Source organism: Onychomys torridus, chromosome 12 (assembly GCF_903995425.1).
Source record: "Onychomys torridus chromosome 12, mOncTor1.1, whole genome shotgun sequence".
Lineage (NCBI taxonomy): Eukaryota > Metazoa > Chordata > Mammalia > Rodentia > Cricetidae > Onychomys > Onychomys torridus.
Genome location: NC_050454.1, coordinates 2,282,143 through 2,304,989, shown reverse-complemented (window position 1 = coordinate 2,304,989; position 22,847 = coordinate 2,282,143). Strand labels below are relative to the sequence as shown.

At 44.2% G+C, this 22,847-nt stretch overlaps 1 protein-coding gene across 1 annotated transcript in view; it reads right to left on the bottom strand.

Annotated features, from left to right (window-relative positions):
- Positions 1-22,847, bottom strand: part of Vps8 (VPS8 subunit of CORVET complex) — a 203,649-nt gene that overhangs the window by 68,313 nt on the left and 112,489 nt on the right. The window contains exons 35-37 of the mRNA XM_036204062.1: positions 10,425-10,572; positions 3,520-3,609; positions 2,335-2,377 (exon numbers count right to left, since the gene is read on the bottom strand). Coding sequence (XP_036059955.1) covers positions 2,335-2,377; positions 3,520-3,609; positions 10,425-10,572 — 281 coding nt within the window. The remainder of the gene's footprint in view (positions 1-2,334; positions 2,378-3,519; positions 3,610-10,424; positions 10,573-22,847) is intronic.

Genomic DNA, 22,847 nt, shown 5'->3' with positions numbered 1-22,847 from the left:
AGGGAGGGAGGGCTGTGGTTTAATCAACTATGTGATACTCATGAAGACTAAACACAAGGCCATGAACTTAGCAGATATTTGGATGTCTTAGCACACTGTCAACAGTGAATCTGAAGGCACAAGGCTGTTACTGGATGGGTTATGAGACTGAAAACTCTGGGAAACTGGCTTCTGGACATGCTGCCTACAAATTACGACAGCAGCTGGGAAATACCTTTCCTACTGTCCCTTGGCCATTCATATATTTGCAAAATTATTCTTGTAACACTAAATGTAAAAAAAAAAAAAAATCACAAAATGTACCAAATACAATATAATCAAACTGATTGAGCGTGTACTGACAGTTCAAAAGTAGTAACTAGATGTCTAGTTTGAAAATCAAGTATTTTCATAGGTTCCAAAAAGCCACAGTGTAATACAAGATGGCCAGGATCCATCACAAACTGCTACCTAGGACCTAAGCATAAAAAAATATGGGCAATGTATGATAATGAGTATTCAGAGACAGGTAATACCTGGGGGGTGCTCACCAACCTAAGACAGGACACCTGTGTGGCCTGGACAGGTGTCTCCATGATGGGTAAGGTGACCTGCTGACGTCCCACGCAACCTAAGTCAGAAGCTCATTTTTTAGGAAAAGGTCCCCGTTTTGGGTAACTGTTGCCTTGCTTGCTGACCTTGACCTTGATATCATTTCTATGATAATTCACTGCAAGATTCCACCCTCCTGAATGCTTAAGGGAAGCTCCTTGTCTGTGTATCCAGCATATTGGGTGTTAACAGCTTAGATGCAAGATTGTAAAACATCAGAAGCAGGGTTGGGGATTTAGCTTAGTGGTAGAGTGCTTGCCTAGCAAGCGCAAGGCCCAGGGTTCGATCCTCGGCTCCAAACAAAAAAACATCAAAAGCAAACTTCTGCCCTCTGGGGTTCTCCCATTGTGCTGTAAGCCTGTATTTAAGACCTCCTCCCTCCTTCAATAAATGGCATTCAGCATTCAAAAAAAAAAAAAGTGAAAAAAAGAAATTGAAGACAGCGATGTTCTAAAAAAGGAAGTGGTGATGGTGTCATGGGCCTATGAGGATGCTGGACTAAAGTCTATCTAATTGTGCAAACAGGGAAATTGTGAATTATCTGTCAATAAAGATCTTATATTTTAAAAATGGGCAAATTAGCTACAGAGTTGCTGGATAAAAGAGGACTAGAGGAATGGAGGGGGTGTGGTTCTTTAAGCGGTAAGATAATCTAAAACTCACCTATGAAGGGATTCCCTGAACGTCTGGCAAGGTATGTTAGACTGTCAAGGAATATGAAAACAAATACTTGACTAAAAATGGATGGAGGAACACAGCAGATATTTTTCCAGGAAGAAATTTGCAAATGGTCAAAATAAGTACATGAAAAAATGCTCGGCCAATCAAAACACCTGATGCCACAGAAGGAAACTATGAAGGGAGGGAAGGGGAGGAGTGGAGGAAGGGAGCCCTGACACCCTCATGACTGACAGAGAACGGAGAGAAGGGAGGATGAATGTGTCAATGAGCATGTGGTGCGACCGATCCCACACACTGCAGAGGATGTGAACCATGGTGTGGATAGGGAGACCCCTAAAAACAGGGTTAGAACATCTGCCTGGCAGGCATGAATGAGACTCTGCATGTGACTCCCAGCACAAAGGAACTTTTAAAATTACTACTTCATCCAGTCACCCCACTTTTGTTTTTACACCCAAAAGAAATGAAAGTGAGAACCCAAAAGAAAATATCTGCATGACAAGAATGTTCACAGCAGACCTGCTTGGGTGATACAAAAATTGAACCAGGTAATGATGAAGCATGCATTGCAGCACGATATTTATTGCCATTGATACTTTTGGTAGTTTTTTCTTATTTTACCATAATTTTTAAAATTGAAAGAAATGTCAAATAAACACAACAAAGTTTATCTATCTGTGTCAATCACTCCATACTTACTGCTTGGGGCCACAGGCCAGATGCTCTGCTCTGCTGCTGTTTGGCAGAGGACACCAAGTTTAAGCATGTTAGTTATGGACCCACACACAGCCAAGTCATATGCATGCAAATGCAGTTGGAGATGACCATGGACAGAGAGAGGCACTGCATTCCCTGCATAGCTAACCTCATCACACCACAGTGGTGCATGGCTTCCTGTCCAGCATCCTTGAAGACCACTAAAATTTCAATCTATGTTAAAGTAGATAAAGGGTAACTATGAAAATGGCTAAGTGTAGTCATTACTAAATTTAGGCAGTACATTATATAACATTTTTCACATGAGGTTAGTGGAGGAAAAGCATTTTACATCCACGAACTTACTTCCACCCTGTCGTGTTATCTCTTGCAGTCTGCTCTGCAGTCTCTAGGAGGTAAAAACACAGAGGTGACAAGAAACTTTTTATTTCTACCCATGACACACATACACACATTTTAGAAGTGAACCCCAAAGAAAGAGCTGGTGAGATGGCTCAGTCCCTGTTAGCAAGCCTTGAGGACCTGAGTTCCATCCCTGGGACCCACATGGTGGAGGGAGAGAAAGGACTCCTGCAACGTGTCCTCTGACCTCCACATGAACACTGTGCCTTGCATGTGCCCATAGAGATCACATTTAAGTAAGTAAATAAACACATCTAGCGTTCTTCTGCTGTCCTTCAGCACTGGCGACCTGTCCACATACATAGCTTGCAGTGTAGGAATGGCTGCAGAGATCAGGTGTCACCAATTCTGCCCATAATTCAAAGGGCTCCTTTTCTTGGGTGCCTTGTAAGCCAAAGCTTTGAATTATGGATTTTCAGTTTTTAAGTCAATGTCAACATTTATCCTCCCTCCCCTTTATATCATAATCAAATGATAGTCAACTTCCCAGATTCATACCTCTTCTCTCCACAACTACTGCCACACCCATGTCAAAGGCTCTCATCAGCTCACACATGTACTACTGCAGATTTGGATGCTGGGACAGTTCTGTAAATGGATGGTGGCTGATGCATAACAATGTGACTATATTTGGCCTTGCTGAATGGTACACTTGCCACCAAAGTGGCTAAAAGGGTGAATTTTATACTTTACAACCATCTTTGCAAGAAGGAATGTTTTGTTTTTTTTTTTAAATTGAGAGAATCCCAAATACTAGTAAGAAAGGAATAATTCAAGCTTCTATTGTTGGGAGTATAATAAAATGGTATAGCCCTTGCAAAAAACCTTAGCACTAGAGTGATGAAAACAATTTTATTCCTGAAGACTCCAAATCTAGAAATATGCCAGGTGTCAATCCAGAGAAAGGAGACACAATGACAGTTTACTCATAACTAAGTATTACACAACACAAAAATCACTGATAAATATAATAGGAGAAAAATCTCAAAAGCATCATGGTGACATGAAAAAAAAAATCACACAAAAGAAAACATGCTTCTATTGCAGCTCACCTCAAAACACAAGAGAAAAAGACAGACAGAATTTCAGAGAGATCGAAGTGTGACAGTGAGCACACTCAAACACTACCTCCAGCAGCAGGAGGAAGGCGCCATGAACATCTCCTTTCTTCTCCAGCAGATATGCAGTGACTTCATGGAGCTGATACTTTTGTGTAATCTAGGAAATCAAGAAATCACTTCTGTAGATTCTGTTTACAGAGTACAAAGAGCACAGCACACAAAACACACCCGACACTCATTAATGAACCTGTGTCTGCAGCACGCTGAACAGTGCGGCATGGGGAGCCTGTCTTATACTGAACCCATCTGGCGGTTCTACTTTGAACAAATTCATCCCTTTGTTTATTTTCCAAATCTGTCACACATCTGATTGAGGTGCATCCCCTGAAGAAAAGCCAGCACACATAAACAAACAATAATGCTATGAACTAGAAAGTGTCAGCTATAATTCTATAGAGAGCATTCAGAACAAAATGAAAAGAGTAGATGTTGACTTATGGGGCTTTAGTAAAAATTAATAAACTAAGAATATCCAAATCAGTAAAAAGAATTTTAAGTACATTCAGAAATAAGAGAGGGAAGGTACAGAAAATGAAATCCAGCAAATACTAGAGAAATACTAAATTGCCACTATGACCGGCAGGCTCACAGATTGTCTGTCTCTTTCTGCACTGCAGTGATGAAATGTCCCACAGCGCTCAGGAGCAGAGGCAGGATCTCTGAGTCCAAGGCCAGCCTGCTCTACATACCCAGTTCCAGGTTAACCAGGGATACACAGTGAGACTGTCTTAAAGAGTAAAGAAGTTTATAAAGCCTCACCAGAAGGCATCCAAAAGGGCAAGTATTTCTGATGTGAACATCAGTGCCACAGAGCTGCCCATTCTCTCTGCACTGGTACAATTCACAGCTCACAGTTAAAGCTCCAGAAAGCCTCTAAAGAAACTTGGTGTTGTGATTCCTAAGTGACTCAGGGCTGGGAAGAGGCCCTGCTGGAGTGTTATCAAGACAGGGAAGGGACACGGCTTTCTCCAAACAATAAGCCTTCCTATAAAGCTGCATTGACTAACATGTGGTACATATGTACGGAAAAACAACCAAAGGAACAGAAGGGAACCATACACAGACCTGTGCATGTGTAGAGCTTAATTTAACACAGCATGGTGTTAAAAATCAGTAAGGGGGTTGTGCTGGCTAGTTTTATGTTAACTTGACACAAGCTAGAGTCATCTGAACCTCCACTGAGACAATGCCTCCATAAGACTGGGCTGCAGGCAAGCCTGTAAGCCATTTCTTAATCAGTGATTGATGGGGGAGACCCAGCCCATGGTGTGGGTGGTGCCATCCCTGAGCTGGTGGTCCTGGGTTCTAAAAGAGAGAAGACTGAGCAAGCCATGGGAAGCAAGCCAGTAAGCAGCACCCCTCCATGGCCTCTGCATCAGCTCCTGTCTCTGGGATCCTGCCCTGTTTGAGTTCCTGTCCTGACGTGATGAACAGTGATGAGGAAGCATAAGCCAAATAAACTCTCCTCTCTCCAAGTTTCTTTGGTCACGGTGTCTCATCACAGCAATAGTAACCCTGACTCAGACAGAGGGCCAGCAGAATGGTTCAGTGGCTAAAGGTGCTGCCTGGAAACTCATGACCTGAGTTCAATTCCTAGATGCCATGGTAGAAGGACTCCTGAGAGTCCTCTGGCTTCTACATATGCACGGAGGCACATTAGTGTGTGTGTATCTATATACACAATGATATGCATATACAATGATAATAAAGATAATTTTTTAAATCAGTGAGAAAATATAAAATGTCATAAATATGGGCCATGTAGCATCATGTAAGGAAAAAGACTAAAATTTTTTTTTTGATCAGCCTATAGATGGATTAAAACTAAAATACAAGATGTTAAATTACAGAAGTTAGAAGGGAACCCTTTTGGGTAATTAAAACAGGAATGCACAAGCCTAACCCTGACAGGAGTGATAAATCAAAACAGAAGCCATGTTAAAGATGCACCAGACAGAAGGAAGAAGCACTTCGAATCCAGTCAGCGAAGAACAAGGGATGAGGAAACCAGACCCAACATCTAGAGTGAGAAAGGCAAAAAAGCCAGCAGGAAAATGGAACCAAGGTGAGTACCCACCACTGACACCACCATACTGTCATGATGAAACACACTAAATATATTGAGTGGAAATGTTTCTCGACTGGTTAAGGAAATAGGACTCATCAAGGCTGTGGGGAAATGACATGCATCAAAAATAATGATGAGAACAGAAACTCTTAGGAATACTGGAAATACCAGCACTTAGCTCCTGTACCAGGCATGGCCAACCTGAGGTGCACAGGCCATGTGTACCCCAGGACGCCTATGAATGTAGCCCACACACATGTTTAGAAGTCACATGATATCAAAGGATAGGTCACACCTGAGGAAAGTCCATTTCTAGTGGAAAGTCATACAGACATATGAACGTATACACAAGAATACACACTTGCAGCTCTGATAATAACAGCAAAACACAAACAACAACAACAAAAACCTGGAAGCCTCTAAACACTTTTCAACAAAGAAAAAAAGCAAACTGGCAGATTTCCTTTGGTGGAAAATTCTATCATCATTAAGATGGATGAGACAAACTTGAAAACATAAGATCAGCTAATTAAAAACTAGAAAGAAGACAGACAGTGGTAGCTCACACCTTTAATCCCAGCACTTGGGAGGCAGAGGCAGATAGATCTCTGTGAATTCGAGGCCAGCCTGGTCTACACAGTGAGTTCCAGGAAAGGCGCAAAGCTACACAAAGAAACCCTGTCTGGAAAAAACAAATCAACAAAACAAAACAAAACAAAACAAAACAAAACAAAAAAGCAGAAAATTATTAACAATAGGACATGTACCTTTTGACAGCATTAATACAAATTTTAAAGCATGTAAAGCTATCGTCCATTTTATAAGCAAAAACCATGAATTGAAGGGCAAACACCACACCAAGCATTTGGTTGATGTTGACCTTAGAGGAGAGGGGAGAAACATTGTAGAATACTATTTTAAGTGATGTTACTTTTGTTTACATTGCATTTGTTTAACTCTGAGAAGTTGTGTTACTTTGTCTATCTAATACACCTGATGGTCTAATAAAGAGCTGAACGGCCAATAGCAAGACAGGAGAAAGGATAGGTGGGGCTGGCAGACAGAGAGAATAAATAGGAGAAATCTGGGAGGAGAAAAGATCAACCAGCAAGAGAAGGAGAAGGACTCCAGGGGCCAGCCACCCAGCTACACAGCAAGCCACGGAGTAAGAGTAAGATTTACAGAAGTAAGAGAACAAGAAAAGCCCAGATGCAAATAGTAGACAAGCTAAGTAAAGAAAGGCTAGCCAAAAAAAAAAAAAAAAAAAAAAAAAAAAAAAAAAAAAAAAGCCAAACTAAAGCCAGGCATTTATAATTAAGGATAAGCCTCCATGTGTGATTTATCTGGGAGCTGGGTGGTAGGGCCCCCAAAAGAGGAACAAGTAAAAAACAACCAACAACATTTTGGCGAACCAAGCTTGAAAAAAAAAAATACGGCTCCTTTAAGAGTTTTGGCCAGTTTATGTCAGCCAGTGAGCCCTCAAGCAGTCAGTATGAAGTTAAGTAGGAACAAACTAAGTAAAAATGCCTGCCACATCATCATTTTAGAGCTCTGGGAAGGCTGAATGCAGTTCTCAGCACAAACCTCTGACCAGGCTCGTGAGTTTCAGCCTGGCTTTACTGACCTGAGAAGTGGGTCCAGCCAGCTGCCAAAGCTGCGGTCATGTGGTCAAAAAGGCTAAAAGATACAAAATAAAAGAGGTCCAGATGGAAAAACCTCTAAACAGGTTACAGTGTGTTTAACAATATGTGTAGGCTTTAAAAAGGTATAGTCATAGAAAAAAATGAATAGTTTTATAATAAAGTCTTTAAAGAGAGAAATAAAGTAATATAGAAAAGAATAAGCCACCTAGAGGTGGAAAATACACAAGGAGTCTGGATCCTGTATGTTATTGTGTTGATGTTGAACTTTTTGATTGTTGAAAGGCAAAGGACAGCTGCTGACAGACATGGGATTGTGAACAGGACTGCAAAACTGAACCAATCTAGATACTTTAGGAATGCCTTAACTTTAAAACAGAAGTCAAAAATATATTTGTCAAGTGGAAATCAAAAATGCTTTGGAGGTTTGTTCCCACAGGAGATGAGAGGTTGTGGAATCCTTCAGGGTTAACACGGATCAGGTTTGATCAGGCAAGACCTCCTGAATCTTGTGACAGGTGATATCTACCAGCAAAGATTATTACTGATGTTCCCAGGACTTGGCCATTATCTCAGATTTTCTCTCTGGGACCCTAAAGATACTTCATCCACAGATAGCAGGAAGCAGTTTAAAGAAAACGATGTCCACATTCTCAAGAGTTTGGGGGGGTGTGGATATTTTCTATTTTTTTTGGTGGGTTGTGGATGTTTGTTATCATTTAGAGATATATAGAATATTGATAAAAAATTAAGGTTTTTTTTGTTACAACATATTGTATGTATGCTTCTATTTTTGTTTGACGTATTGTGCCTATGTAGTTCTTTGGAAATGTAGGGTGAAGTTTTAGTTTTTGAAAGCTATTATTATCAACTATATAGGATAATCAGGAAACATAGGTTAGTGGTTAGTCATTTATAACAATCAAAATTGTAGATAATAGGTATGCTTTCCAGATCACAGAGATATATTTCAGACAGATGGTCTTCAAACCTTTCAGAGACCTATAGAATATGGCATTTAAAAGGTTTTGTTAACTTAGGGCTTTTCATGACAATGAGACACATCTGCTCTTGGCTACACCAATTTACTTCAGAGATGATAGGCATCCAAGAAACTCCTTATGGAGTTTGCTTTCACTGTGGCAAGGTTAGCCACTGGAAAAAGAAACTGCTCTTGTCTTGACTGCTTTGACAGTATGCTGTATAAACTGGACATGCAGGACCCACTGGAAAGTGACTGCTGAACTTTGCCAAAACAAGGAGGGATGTTCCTTCAGGGTTCCTGCTTCACAGAAGAGTGTGCCAGACATTCTGTAGGACACAGAGCAAAGTGACTGATGAACTTTGCCAAAACAAGGTTGGACAGTCCAAAATTCCTGCTTGAATAAAAAGTCTGCCAGATATTATCGGCCTGTAGGCTGAATATGAATGCCCCAATATTGCAGAAAAACATTGGGTGACTGTCCAGACAGTCAGATATTTCTCTGTCATTTCTAGAGTTTTTGGAAGTTGTTTGCAATGCACTTCTTGTTTACTTAAATAATTTTATTTCCTTCTAGGGTCTTTGATGGAATTGAAGACTAGATAGTTATAGCTGCAGTTTTTCTTAGATATGATAGAAAGTAATTTAGGTATAAAACTTCAGAGTCACTAAGATGGATGGATGGATGGTAGAATGCTTTCTCTGAATTATTAAATGTAAATGGACTGAATATTGTAAATTAATTCTTACTTGATAACTGTTTTTGTTGTATGTAGTTATACTAAAAGTAAAACCTTTATTTTTTTAGATCTGCCTGGCTCTGCCTCCCGAGTCCTGGGATTAAAGGCGTGCGGCACCATTGCCCAGCTAACCTTTATTTTTATTTAGACAGAAAGGGGGAAATGTTGTAGACTATTATTTTAAGGTGTGTTACCTTTATGTTGCATTTGCTTAATGCTGTGAAGCTGTGTTACTGTGCCTGTCTAAAACACCTAATGGTCTAATAAAGAGCTAAAAGGCCAATAGCAAGGCAGGAGAGATAAATAGGCAGGGCTGGCTGGCAGAGAGGGTAAACAGAAGGAGAAATCTGGGAGAGAGAGAGAGAAGAGCCAGAGAAGGAAAAGGACTCTAGGGGCCAGCCACATAGCTATACAGCCAGCCATGGAGTGAGAGTAAGATTTACCAAAGTAAGAGAAGAGGGAAAACCCAGAGATAAAAGGTAGATGGGCTAATTTAAGTTAAGAAAAGCAGCTGGGTGGTGGTGGCACACATCTTTAATCCCAGCACTTGGGAGGCAGAGCTAGGCAGATCTCTGTGGGTTCGAGGCCATCCTGGGCTACAGAGTGAGTTCCAGGACAGCCAGGGCCACACAGAGAAACCCTGTCTCAAAAAACAAAAACACAAAACAAACAAACAAAAAAAGTTAAGAAAAGCTGGCAAGAAACAAGCCAAGCTAAGGTAGGGCATTTATAATTATAATTAAGAATAAGCCTCTGTGTGTGATTTATTTGGGAGCTGGGTGGCGGGCCCCCTCAAAAGAGAAAAATACTTTATCTGTAAAATAAGTAAGGAGAAGTTGGAACTGAAATTTACTTGGTGGGTACATATGGAGTTGATACTGTGCACATCTCTCAGTTCATGAAATATTTTATAATTCAATATTTTAAAGTATGGAGGCAGCAGAAAGTGGATGCAGAAAGCACAGGTTACTGTTTGTTAGCAGCCAAAGGAAAGAAGACATAATGTTATATCTAAATTTTAAAGGGAAGCATACTAGCCTCATACTGCACACTTGCACACACAAACACACACACACGGTCTATGTCTGTCTCTGTCTCTTCCACTCACTCAGAAGCAGAAGGAAACAAGGAAGAAATCAAGGCAAGGAGCACGCTGAAGCAACTGGAATGTTATTAAGCCTGCTGCACTTCAGGCTGTACCAGGACTATTTAACCTTCACTGTCTGCAAACAGGAGCTTGCCGAGTTCCCCTTTCAGGCTTACTTTGCTAGTTAGAATCTACATAAAGCCTCAGTCGTTATAGGGAGGGCCGAGTGCTGTTTAAAAGCAGCCGACTATAGCAGGGACGACTCTACCTTGGGTGACAGCACTTGCTACTTCCCAGCTTCTGCAAGGAACTGCACGCCTGGGACCCTGCATGCACCCGGAAAGGGGAGGCTGCCGGGAAAGTCGCATGTGTCTTGTGTGTGCGGCAGGCCTTACCTGAATGGTTTCCTCCAGACGGTAGCACTCGAGGACTTGTAGCGTCTCGAGGACTTGGTCCGGACTGAACTGACAGAGCAGCTCAATGAACCGCTCTGTAACACTAGGTGGTATCTGCAGCAGCTCCTGACTGACATGAATGCCCTCCCTGAAAGCAGAAGGCAAGAGAGCACGCTACAGTCAAAGGCAAGGGGGCACATCGTGCTAAAACCAGACCACCTTTTACAGGAAAAAATATGACTCAAAATGCCTATTGTGTTTGGAGTACTCAGCTGAACCATGCCATATGTAACATCAGAGGCACAAAATAGTCTTGGTTCACATGGAACAATTAGCAAAAGTTACACTTTGTCCTAAAAGAAGTCAGACCCAGTTCAGCTTAAACAATGAGAACTATGAGTTGCTACACTTAACAAATCACCCTCGGTCTGAGCTACTGTCCGCTTCCAGCCCCAATGACTCCACTGTGCTGGCTAGTTTTTTATAACTCAACACAGGCTATGGTCCTTTGGGAAGTCATCTGAGAAAATGCCCCATCAGACTGGCCTGAGCACAGGCCTGTGGGGCACTTTCTTGAAGAACGATGAATGTGGGCGGGCTCACCCCATTCGGGCACTGTCATCCTGGCTGGTGGTACAGGGTCATTATAAGAACGCAAGCTGACACTCCGCCAGAACAGCCTTACTCCCATTCATTCGACAGCTCATCCTTAGACACAGGCGAGCGCAGCTTCCACCCCTCGTCAAAGACGACGCTTCTCTTTACAGCAAATGGACCATCACAGAGAGCCACAACTGGTCACAAAGCAGAGACCAAAGATGGCAGGGAGTGCAGCCCATCTACATACATCTGCATCACAGCTCCTGCATCAGTGCCTCAAGGGACACTGTGGGGAAGGAGGCAGAGAGAGTATAAAAGCCAAACTACCCGGGAGTGTCTTGTGAACAGCTCTCCTAGACACGGTCACATGAAGAATGGAACAGTGCCACAAGGGACACGTAAAGGGAACTGAGGCAGGGTTCCACCCCATGGCGAAGAACGACGGGCATCTGCTGATGGCCGAGAGGAGAATTAGCCTCTCCAGACGAGCCCCTCATTGGTTGTCCAATCAGACTGGTCAGCCCTGAAACCACATACACACAGACAACAAAAATGGACTCGGCAGACCCCTTTGCACATAAACGTATTTATACGTTTACGTGTGTAACAAACACAATCAGAGTCAACTTGAGAGTGAGGGACCAGCAGGGAGGCAGTTCAAGGGAGAAAGGGGATAGAGAAGTGATAAAATTCTATTTTGATTAAAAACATTAAGAAATTAAATAATAATTTAAAAAAGCAAGCTGAGAAAGCCATGAAGCCAAGTTGGTAAGCAGCACACCGCATGGCCTTTGCTTCAGTTCCTGCCTCTAGGTTCCTGCCTCGAGTTCTTGGCCTGACTTGTCTGAATGATGGAGTGCAAGCTTTAAGCTGATTTGTACAGGATGATTTAAGTGCCGATTTGATGATATTCTTTTACTCTTGCTAGCTATATGCTTAACAAACTTACTTGTTGGGAGTCATTCTCCACAATAGGACTGGTGTGGAAACGGCTGGACTGCTCCCTCTCTGCACTCTAAAACTGTGAGCAGGCCAGCCTAGACAGTTCCATGGCTTTGTGGAAAGGTTTCACAACCTCCCTCAGTACTTGCTTTAACAAGTTGGGGTCACGAGGCTAACCAAATTTGTCTATTGAAAACACTAATCTTTAGATGCGGAGGCAAACCAATGAGTACTTTTAATACTGAGATTGAGAACTCAACTGTTTCACTCAATGTAAACTTTTACACACAACTGTCAACTCGTCTTTCCCATAGCTTTCTCTCAGATCAACTTGCTTCACAAGGCCTTAAGGCTGAAGTTTTAGCTTCACTTTAGTGTGTGCTACATTTGTTGAACTCTGTGAAGCTGTTGCTGTGCCTGTCTAACACACCTGATGGTCTAATAAAGAACTGATGGCCAATAGCAAGGCAGGAGAAAGGGCAGGCAGGGTTAGCAGACAGAGAGAAGAAATACAAGGAGAAATCTGGAAGGCAGAAGAAGTAGCCAAAGGAGGAGGAGGACTCCAGGGGCCAGCTACCCAGCCAGCTACCCAGCCAGCCACCCAGCCAGCCACCCAGCCAGCTACCCAGCCAGCTACCCAGCCAGCCACCCAGCCAGCTACCCAGCCAGCCACCCAACCAGCCACCCAACCAGCTACCCAGCCAGCTACCCAGCCAGACAAGGAGTAAGAAAGGCAGAAAGGTACACAGGAATATGCTGTGGATATCGCTCTGTATAAATAAAGTGCTGATTGGCCAGTAGCCAGGCAGGAAGGATGGGGTAGGCGGGACAAAGAAGAGGAGAAGCCTGGAAACAGGAAGGCTGGGAGGAGACGCTGCCAGCCGCTGCCATGAAAAGCAACATGTAAAGACACCGGTAAGCCACAAGCCATGTGACAAAGTATAGATTAATAGAAATGGGTTAATTTAAGATAGAAGAAGTCGATAACAAGAAGCCTGTCACAGCCATACAGTTTGTAAGCAATATAAGTTTCTGTGTGTTTACTTGGTTGGGTCCGAGCGTCTATGGGCCTGGCGGGTGAGAGAGATCTGTCCTGACTCTGGGCCAGGCAGGAATACTCCAGCTACAAATGGCGCCCAACGTGAGAGGAAGGACAGCAGGAGCAGTGAAGGGTAATAAGGTTTTCCGCCCTTGCTCTGACCTCATGGTTTTTAACTCTGCAATTGGTTCTGTGTTTATTTAACAAGCCGGTTACATCTACAGGAATAGAGAAAGATGAAAGCCCCAAGGCCAAAGACAGATGGGATAATTTAAAATTTAAGAAAGGCTGGCTAGAAACAAGCTATGCTAAGGCCAGGCATCTGTAAGTAAGCATAAGCCTCCATGTGTGATTAATTTGGGAGCTGAGTGGTGGTCCCCCAAAAGAACAAGAACAACCAGCAACATTTTGGCTAGAGTAAAAGAAAAAAAGCAACAACACACACTCCATGTTAGAAATCCCACAGCTAGTCCTGGGCCATCAAAGCAGGCGACCGTGTAGAATAATAAATACTATACTGCACAAAACTCCACAATCAACTGGCTCAGGTAGTGTGATAGTCAACACCGCCAGCTTGACAAGCTCAAGAGACACTCTGGAGACAAGTCTCTGGGGACCTGTATGGAAGTCTCAGCATGGAGTTAACTGAGGCGTGACAACTCATCTGAATTGTGGGCAGCCATTCTGTGTGCTGAAGTCCTAAACTGAGAAAGAAGGAGAAAGCAAGCAGGTCACCAGCATCCATCTGTCTGTTTCCAGACTGCAGGTGCTATGTGATCCCACGGGATACCTCAAGCTCCAGTGCTCCACTTTCCCTGCCAGGGCTGTACTGTCCAACTGTGAGGACATAAGCCCTTCCTTCCTCAGAAGAACTGACACAGATGGAACCCTGGCAAGGAGGGATCAGTGGTACTGAGTCCTCCCTTGCTGTCCATAATGACTCCTCACCCTGTGACTAGCTGTCTGGAGTCCCCCAGATAGGAACAGCTGCAATCCCACAAGTTTTATTTGTTTGTTTGTTCTAATGTGGCAGAGGCCAAAGCAAAGAGGCACATCATTCTGTCTGACAGCCAATACTCCGCTATACGTTACTGAGGTAGCAGCAGACCTGAGATTTGGTCACTTCCTGTTTCCTTAGTTTGACTAATCAAGTGTCAGATTTCCTAATTCCTTCAGATTGTTATGTGTGTAGTGCCTGTCTGCCTGTGAGAAAATACACGTGTGGAATGTGTGTGTGTGTGTGTGTGTGTGTGTGTGTGTGTGTGTGTGTGCGTGCACACACACACAAAGGCCTGAAGTTGACATCAGATGTCTGCCTCATTTTCTCTCCACTTTATTTATCAAGGCAAGATCTTGCAATGAATCTTGAACTCAGCAATTCCAACTAGTCTTGGTAACGAGCTTGCCCTACAGATTACCTTGTCTCTGCCTCCTGAGTACTGAGGTCATGGGTGGGGAAACACACAAAATACTCACAGGTGACTAGAACAATCATTCCAAAGTACCATTAATTATGGTACAAACTCTGCAATCATCCTCATCACTATGCAACCATCCTTGTGCCTATATTCTTCTGAATGCGCAGTTCTTACCCATCACCAGAATCCGTCAGCTGTCTTTCTTATTAGCAAGCACTGTCTGACCCAATCTGAAGCCTGGAGAGACGCAACTCAGCAATCTCTGCTGGAATACTTCCAGGCTCAGGGGAGATGCCTGATGCCCCTCCCCCTCCCATGAGACAGACCAGAGGTAGTTTTGTGACACCACCATACAGACACTTCAAACACTTCCCAGACCTATGCCATCACCGTGAGCACATGAAGCTGCACACACTCCCAGCTTCTGACCTGCTCTGTAAGAAGACTGGAAGCCACATTGTGCTCACACACGAAAACAACGATTCTTAGTTCCACACAAGACTTAAGGCAACGCAAGCTGGAAAGACAGGCGGGAACAGACAATCCCTGTAGCAGAAGCTGGAAGCAGACTCTGGGCTTTGGAGTTCCCCTGCAGGAGACCCATTGGTCTCACGATGAAGGACACTGAAAATGCCCCACCTGTCCACCAGGAGGAGGAGAGGAGCAGACACCTCAAAATACACATGGCAGTTCGCTCTTCTCAATAGGCCGCCATGATGGACAGGACTACATCACATGCACGTCGTTGCTGACCTGTGAGTCCTAATGACCCGGACTGTGGCATTTGGAAATACAGTCTTGGCAGACATAATGAGCTGACTCTGGTTACAGGGGGGCCAATGCACCTCTGACTGGATGGATTTCCCATGAGAAAACCTAGACACAGACATGCGCGGGGACCGCTGTGAAAATGAAGTTTCTAAGTCCAGGAATGCCAGGCTGCCGCGGTCTATCAGAGATGGGGGAGGGAGAGAAGGCCTTGTGCCCTCAGGAGGGAGCAACCCTGCCAGCCCTGCCTCCAGAGCTGTGAGGAGACAGGGAGCTTCTGCAGCCTGAGTTCCTGATTCACTAGCACTGCTAGGAAAGGAGTGCACCTGCTCAGCAGGGGCCCACAGCCTGGGGCTTCACAGGCTAACTGAGCTGGAGAAGCACAGAGGCCAATGCCAGCCTTCCTGCCTCAGGTACGGGGCTGCTGCGAGGGAAAGGCTGACACTCTGTGAAATGAGGGACAGGAGCTCACCGGCTAAAAGCCAAATGAAGGACGCTGGTGGAGACGAGCATCTCAGACTTTCCTCGAGAAGTAGCTTCTATGGAAACCCAAAGGGAAGGGAGAAGAGGAAATTCCAGCCTCAGACATCACAGCTACAGCAACCAATAAATAGACCCTTAGCCAGATGAATGTTAAATACAAAGGTCTATTTACTCTGGTTTCTTTTACACAGAGATGGCTAGCGTTCATCCCAAAATTACAAGACTTTCGAGGAGACAAGACAGTGTGGTTTGACACGAGACAGCAAGCAACAGCAGACAGAGACAGCAGAGGGACTGGGATGTGTAAGAACTAGCACACCAAGAGCTTCGAGAGGAAAAGCAGGCAAGCAAGAAGAGAATCAGGAAGCAGATGGACACAGACTCGAAGACACAATGAAAACCTAGAAAGGACAAAAGTAATACAGAAGTGAAGAAAGCTTTGATGTGCTTATCAACAGCTCAGCCACAGCAGAGGGCTGAGTCTGGGAGCGTCTCTTGATGTCCACAGACATGTCCCAAACTGGAAAGCAAACAAAGAAAAAGTAGACCAGAATATCCAAGAACTAGAGTAAGGCCCCAAAGGATAACTCTACATAATGGAACTTCGAGAAGGAAGAAGAATGTAGGAAAAGAAATAAATAGCAACTGAATCTGAACCACAGATCTGAGAAGAGTAAAGAATACCAAGAAAATAAACACTTAAAAAGCAAAACAAGCAAACAAAAAACCCACACAGAGGAGCTCCACCTAGTGGAGGGGAGGCCAGAGGGGAAACATTAGCTATACAGGTGGAGAGAGCAGAGGCGGGAGCTCGTTAGACCTCTTCAGACACCTCGGACCAACGGACGCAAGAGCAGCGTTTAAAATGTCAAAGGGAAGAGCAAAACCAGCAACGGAAAATTCTGTAATTCAGCAAAATTAGCTCCAAAAGGTTGAAAGGGAAATATTTTCTCAGACATTGAAAGACTGTGGGAATGTTGCTGACATCTGCTTTACAAGAAAGTAGCTCTTCAGAACGTGGGGGAAGACATAAGTCAGAGCCTGCATCTACACAGACAGAGCACTGAGACAGGACACATCCGCTCAGACAGCACCCGGCTCAGGAGAGCACAGCACAGCGTGGACGGGGTTCGCAGGAGGGAGCGGGCAGACTCCTGATGCCCACAGGCTCTCACCGAGCTGTAATCACTGTAAACAGATCTGCCTAAATAAAGGGCAGCCACTGGAGAGGGTTTTTCTGTTTTAAATAGTATTTTACACTTATTTAGGGGTGTGTGTGTGTGTGTGTGTGTGTGTGTGTGTGTGTGTGTGTGTTTGGGGATAAAGTGCACACATGATGGCCAGAGGACAAGTGTGGGAATCACTCCTCCCGTGTGAGTTCTCAGGTTGTCAGTCACTCATGAAGCCACCTCACACCTCCAGTTTTCGTTGTTGTTTTGTTTTTGTTTGCTTGCTTTTTAATGAACTCACAAAAACTATCCAGTTAAAATCAGGGAAGGCAGAGAATAGTGTCAGACGGGCAGAAGAGAATCAAGGGCGACGAACGCAAGCTCTACTCACAGAAGAGTAGAGTTTTAATGAGCCTTTTATTGCAAAGTGGAGAAACGTGAGTATTTGCAAAGAAGGCTAAAAGTGGCAAAATTTATGGAACTTCAGTTGTGGCACTAACATGCCAGCTGTCACTGTGTCAGAAGTGTGCAGCACCAAGGGCAAAACCTCCAAGGGCGCCAAGCAAGCTTCTTCTGCCTTTCACTTAACTCACCAGGGCAGAGGGCGGGTGTCTCTATAGGACAGACAGCATTGGCTGGCCACGCCCATGTCCTGCTCTATAGAACAGACAGCATTTGGCTGGCCACGCCCATGTTCTCTGTAGGACAGACAGAATGTGGCTGGGCACGCCCATGTCCTCCTCTATAGGACAGACACCATGTGGCTGGCCACACCCATGTTCTTCTCTATCAGTGTGCACTGCTAATGCACATTTTTCTCGGCCTCCACTCTTCATTCATGTTGTCATGCTTGCTGATTTGGATTCAATTAGACTCACAAGTGTTTAAATGTCCATCTTCCCTATTTTCTTCTTAGAATAGCTTTTTCTATTACGATGCTAAGATGGTTACCTTTCTATCAATCATTCCTTAAATAGTCTCTAAAACAGAATCAAATCAAAGCACCTGTGTTGCTTTATAGCCTTGCCCTACACGTAGGTGAGTTGTGCTCAAGACAGCAGTGTGGAAGGAGGACAGACACACAAAGGGAGGGATGGAAACGGCAGTGCACCCTCTGAGCTGCCCAGAACTGCTCAGAGGTAAAGAGACAGCAGGAACAGGAGGAAGGAAGCCCGTGAAGCTGGACAGATGGGCCAGGTCCTTTCAACGAAAGCTGGATTTGCTGGGGGTGATGGGAACAAACAGAACTTTAAGAAAGGAGGGTGAGAAGTGCATGCTTTGCTCACTGAGGTGGAAACAGGCTGGATGCAAGAGATGAGGGTGTGTACACAAGCATCTCATACCTAAGGAACGTGGGAGAGGGGAGTTTATAGATTTCAACTGCTTATTTTGATATGGTCTCTTACCAGGTTGCCCAGGCTGGTCTCAAATTTATGGGCTCAAGTGAGCCTCCTGCCCTGGCCCTCAAAGCAGCCCACACTACACATAGGTACCATCACGGCTGGCTTTGTAGATTCTAAGGACTGTCTGATTCTGTGTGGGATAACTAAGAAGATGGACGGTCAGAAAGTGGAACTAGATCATCTTGGAGGATCCTGCCGAAGCCCAGGATAACTGTCTGCATATCAGCCTGGGCCTTCTGGTAGAAAGGGGGTTCTCTGATGGCAGTGCTCTGTTGTCCTATCCAGCTGGTCTCCCATGACAATCACTAAGCTCAGCAGGCTTCAGCTAAAATTATTAAATGATTTAATAAGTCATTAAAGCCATTTGCTAAAAAACAAAGTGAAGGAAAGGTCTGAGCTAGAAAAAGAGTAACCACAGCAATATCCCTGTAAGTACTGAATAAAGAAATAAATGTGTATAGGTTACACACATGGTAGAGGGGGATGAGGAGAGAGAGGCAAGGAGATGATATTACAATCTAAAATGTGGAAGCTGGACTTTGGGCAATATACTAGCCAAGGGGAGACAAGGTTGACCATGCTGACAAACATATTTCCCACTGGGGACTCACACAAGAATGATGGGTTTTTTGTTGTTTTTTTCAAGATAGGGTTTCTCTGTGTAGCTTTGCGCCTTTCCTGGATTTCACTCTGTAGACCAGGCTGGCCTTGAATCACAGAGATCCGCCTGCCTTTGCCTCCCGAGTGCTGGGATTAAAGGCATACACCACCACTGCCCAGCTGAGCGCTGTATTTTTATATGGAAAAGTTCAAGAGCATCTATCATGTTCTAATTTTTAATTTTGAGGTGCCCCCATTTCAACACTGAGATTTGGTATTTTAAGATGTCTCTTCAAAGATGTCCACAGAAATACTGACAGATCCAGTGACAACCCAGAACCATTTCCATAATCTATATTTTGCTTCTTGGCAAAGTTACTCATGTTCACTCTTTGCTTTATCTTGATTGAAGACTTAGAAATACAACATGCCATTTGATGTGTGAGTTTTCCCACAAGAAAAGCCCTATTATATACTTCAGAGCCCTCCAAGATATTGCTAACAAAAGCCAAATCAACATTCAGTGGAAAACCACACTAGGGAAGAGCTCTGAATATAAATTCACTTGCACATTCTCTAGACTCTTCACAGCTCATGCCCTCACAAAGGCCACCAGTGTCCTTTTGAGGCATCCATCAAGCATGCCCTCTGCACAGATGCCAGTCAGCAAGGATCCTGCAGGGCTAGTGGTCATCAGGAGTCAGTGTGGGACAGGCCCTGGGCAGTGGTTGGCAGGGGAAAGAAAAGGAAGAGGATGCAGATCCCTTCTCTCCCAAGTGGATGCCTCCATACAGAAAAGTACCTGTTTGTGGAGGGTTAATCCCTCCAACTATTGAATCTTTCCAGATACCACGTGACACTAGTATCTCTGTGGGTCATTTAAGTCTAGACAAAGTTATTACATAATAAAGATAATTTAAAGGATTTGGGTAAAGAAAAAAGACCTAAAAATTCAGCTAGATAATGTGTTCCTTTAAAAATACTGTTTACAGCTGGGTGTGGTGGCACACACCTTTACTCCCAGCATTCTGGATGCAGAGGCGAGAGGATCTCTGTGAGTTTGAGGCCAGACAGGTCTCAGAGTGAGTTCCAGGACAGCCAGGGCTACACAGAAAAACTTTGCCTTGAAAATAAAAAGTGCTGTTTACAGAATACACCAATTAAAAACAGCTCAAAGTAGTGTTAAGTCAAATATGCATAAGACATACACACATATACATGCAAACACACATATATACATACACACATACATATACACATGGATCCAATTACCTTGGGCCAAAGGCCATTATATTGTGGTACATACAAGCAGGCAGACCACCCTCATCTCTCAAAGGGTTTGATTTTCCCTGCTCTCCAGAATGCTTGCATAGACAGGCATTTGCATGGAGGGATGGGAGAGCTGGAAGTTTTCAGAAGAACAGAAAAGGAAGAAACAAAGGCAAAAACATCGTAGACTTGGCTTCCTGAGCTGCAGGGAGGGCCGATCTGCCTATCTGTGAAGCGCTTTTGTTTCCTGGCATTTCCGACTGTACTTCAGATTTCCTAGTAAATCTGTAGGTCAGTCAGCAGGCACCGTGGCAGGCTTCTGAGAACACCCTCCAAAGGCAGGTCCTCTGAAGCGCTGACACCATGGCTAGTGCACCCTTTCCTCCTCATTGAGTGCAGGGTCACTAAGGAGGAAACAATTCCTTCCAGTCCACCCCGAGTCCTCCTCATTAGCTGAACTCCTCAGAGGAAGAGACAGTGCAGTCGTCCACAGACTGGACAGATGCTTGTCACACACTGCTGCCCCATTTGGCTCTATAATAAACACCATCCACTCTAAAGACCAAGATGTGTCTGAGATCATTAGACAATCTCGAACCCCATTGAGTTCCCCAATAACTTAGCATCTCCCTAAAAACCGTCTGCATTTTCTCACTCTCTCCTTCCTTACTTTGAACGGTGTATGTATGTTTCTATAAGGCATTGAGCATGTGAGTAACCACACTACTGTCACTGGCCTCTGTGCTGTGATGTCCCTCTTTGTTTCCATGTCCTTTCTCTGAATTAAATTTCCACTTTATCCCAGGTAACCTGCAAACAGCAGAGGGGAACTGCCTCCAAACCTATAAGAAGCATTAAAAAGGATAACATGCAATGGTTGGCTAGTCACCAGAGACGAATGAGACCAGTCCAGACTGTTGGCTTCTCACCGTTGAGGTCAAGAGGCACTTGGGAAAATATCTGGAAAACCCTATCAGTCTGCTGAAGACTGCTAGCACACACTGGCTCACAGTGAGAAATCAAGCTGGTACTGATCTGGAAGCTTCCTTGCTGGCTAGCTTTCACAGTTCCAGAAGGTGCTATGCACATCACTGGGAAGAGAAGGCACAAATGGTCTTACCCAGAACTGAATACTTGGGGCTACAATAATGACTGACCATTATGGTAAAATAATGCCTATTGGTACAGTAGTGGTTACAGGGTAAGCACCTGCTTTTAGAGTGGATTTAATGCCTATTGCACCAAAGGGAGCTCATTACTGGCCAGCTGCCGGTAGCTGATGTCATAGGCCCTACAGGAAAAACTACTATTTTGCTAATGGACATGGCATCAAACTGCCTTCTAAATACTTAAGCTTGTGCCCACAGACTAAGGCAGCTCTTGGCCTTCAGCAGAGGAGCTTTTTTGTTTGGATGGTGGTGAATACAGAGGCTCACAACTGATCAGAGAGCAGAGAATGAATGACTACCCAGTGCACCACACCCAATGGCTCAGGGAAACTCTCAGAGGGGAGCAGAAAGATCGCAAAACCAGAGAGGTCAGGGAAAGACGGAGGCAAAGACTATCTTCCAGACATGACAGGACTGCTGTACTCAGAATCTCAGGGCAGCTCTGACTGCCTGGGCGAGATCTGCACATGATCCAGCCAACCAACACTTCAGCATAGATGGGGACAGGCTTATGTGGCCCCACCCCCAGTGGAGGAGCTGATGGCTGATGGGGGAAGGAGAATCAGTTCTCTCCAAAGGTGTGGACCCTGGTGTGTTGTCCATGCTCCAGTGGATGGATGGCCTGACACCCATGCACATGGAGGCAGTATTAATTGGGACTCAGCATTTACAAAAGAAAAATGAAAAACAAGAGGGAACATGAGGTAGGAAGGGGTACATGGTAGAGAAGGTCTGGAAAGATTTGGACAGGGTAGATATGACAAAAACACATTGTATGCATATATGAAATTGTCAAAGAACAATTTTTAAAAGAATGTATTGGTCATAAGGAAGTTCGTAACAAGAGCGATCTCAAATAACTTAATGATGTACCTTAAGGCCCTATGAAATGTAAGTGGGGGTAAAAGGGCAAAAAAAAAAAAAAAAATCAATGAAACAGAGTTGGTTGTTTTGTTTTCTTAAGACATGTTGGAGCCCACCGAGGTTTCCTAGTGGCTGTACCCAGCACGACTGCATAAGAGGATGATTGGACCACAGGCCTGGGTACCAGGTGTTTGGAAGTGTCTACACTTGGCTGTATCTAGCAAGGGGGAGGTCTTTTTGCCTCACCCCTTGGCATTGTTATAAAAAGCCCTTTTGAATAAAGTTCTGGGCTGATGGGTTTTGACCCAGGCCCTCCAGAGGCTTCCCGTCTTTTCTCTTGTCATGTAGGTATCCTTTTTTTTGTTTTTTGAGCTGAGGATCAAACCAATTTTTGTTTTGTTTTTTTGTTTGTTTTTGTTTTTTGTTTGTTTGTTTGTTTTTCGAGACAGGGTTTCTCTGTGTAGCTTTGTGCCTTTCTTGGAACTCACTTGGTAGCCCAGGCTGACCTCGAACTCACAAAGATCTGCCTGGCTCTGCCTCCTGAGTGCACCACCACCGCCTGGCTAGTTATCTCTTTCTATCTAAATATTTCCAGCTTCTCCCTGCTCGAGAGAATCCTGGTCGTAAAAATGGGAGCTGATCCACCACAAAGACAGACAAAAATCAACAAACTTTTAGACAAGATAACCAAAAGAGAAA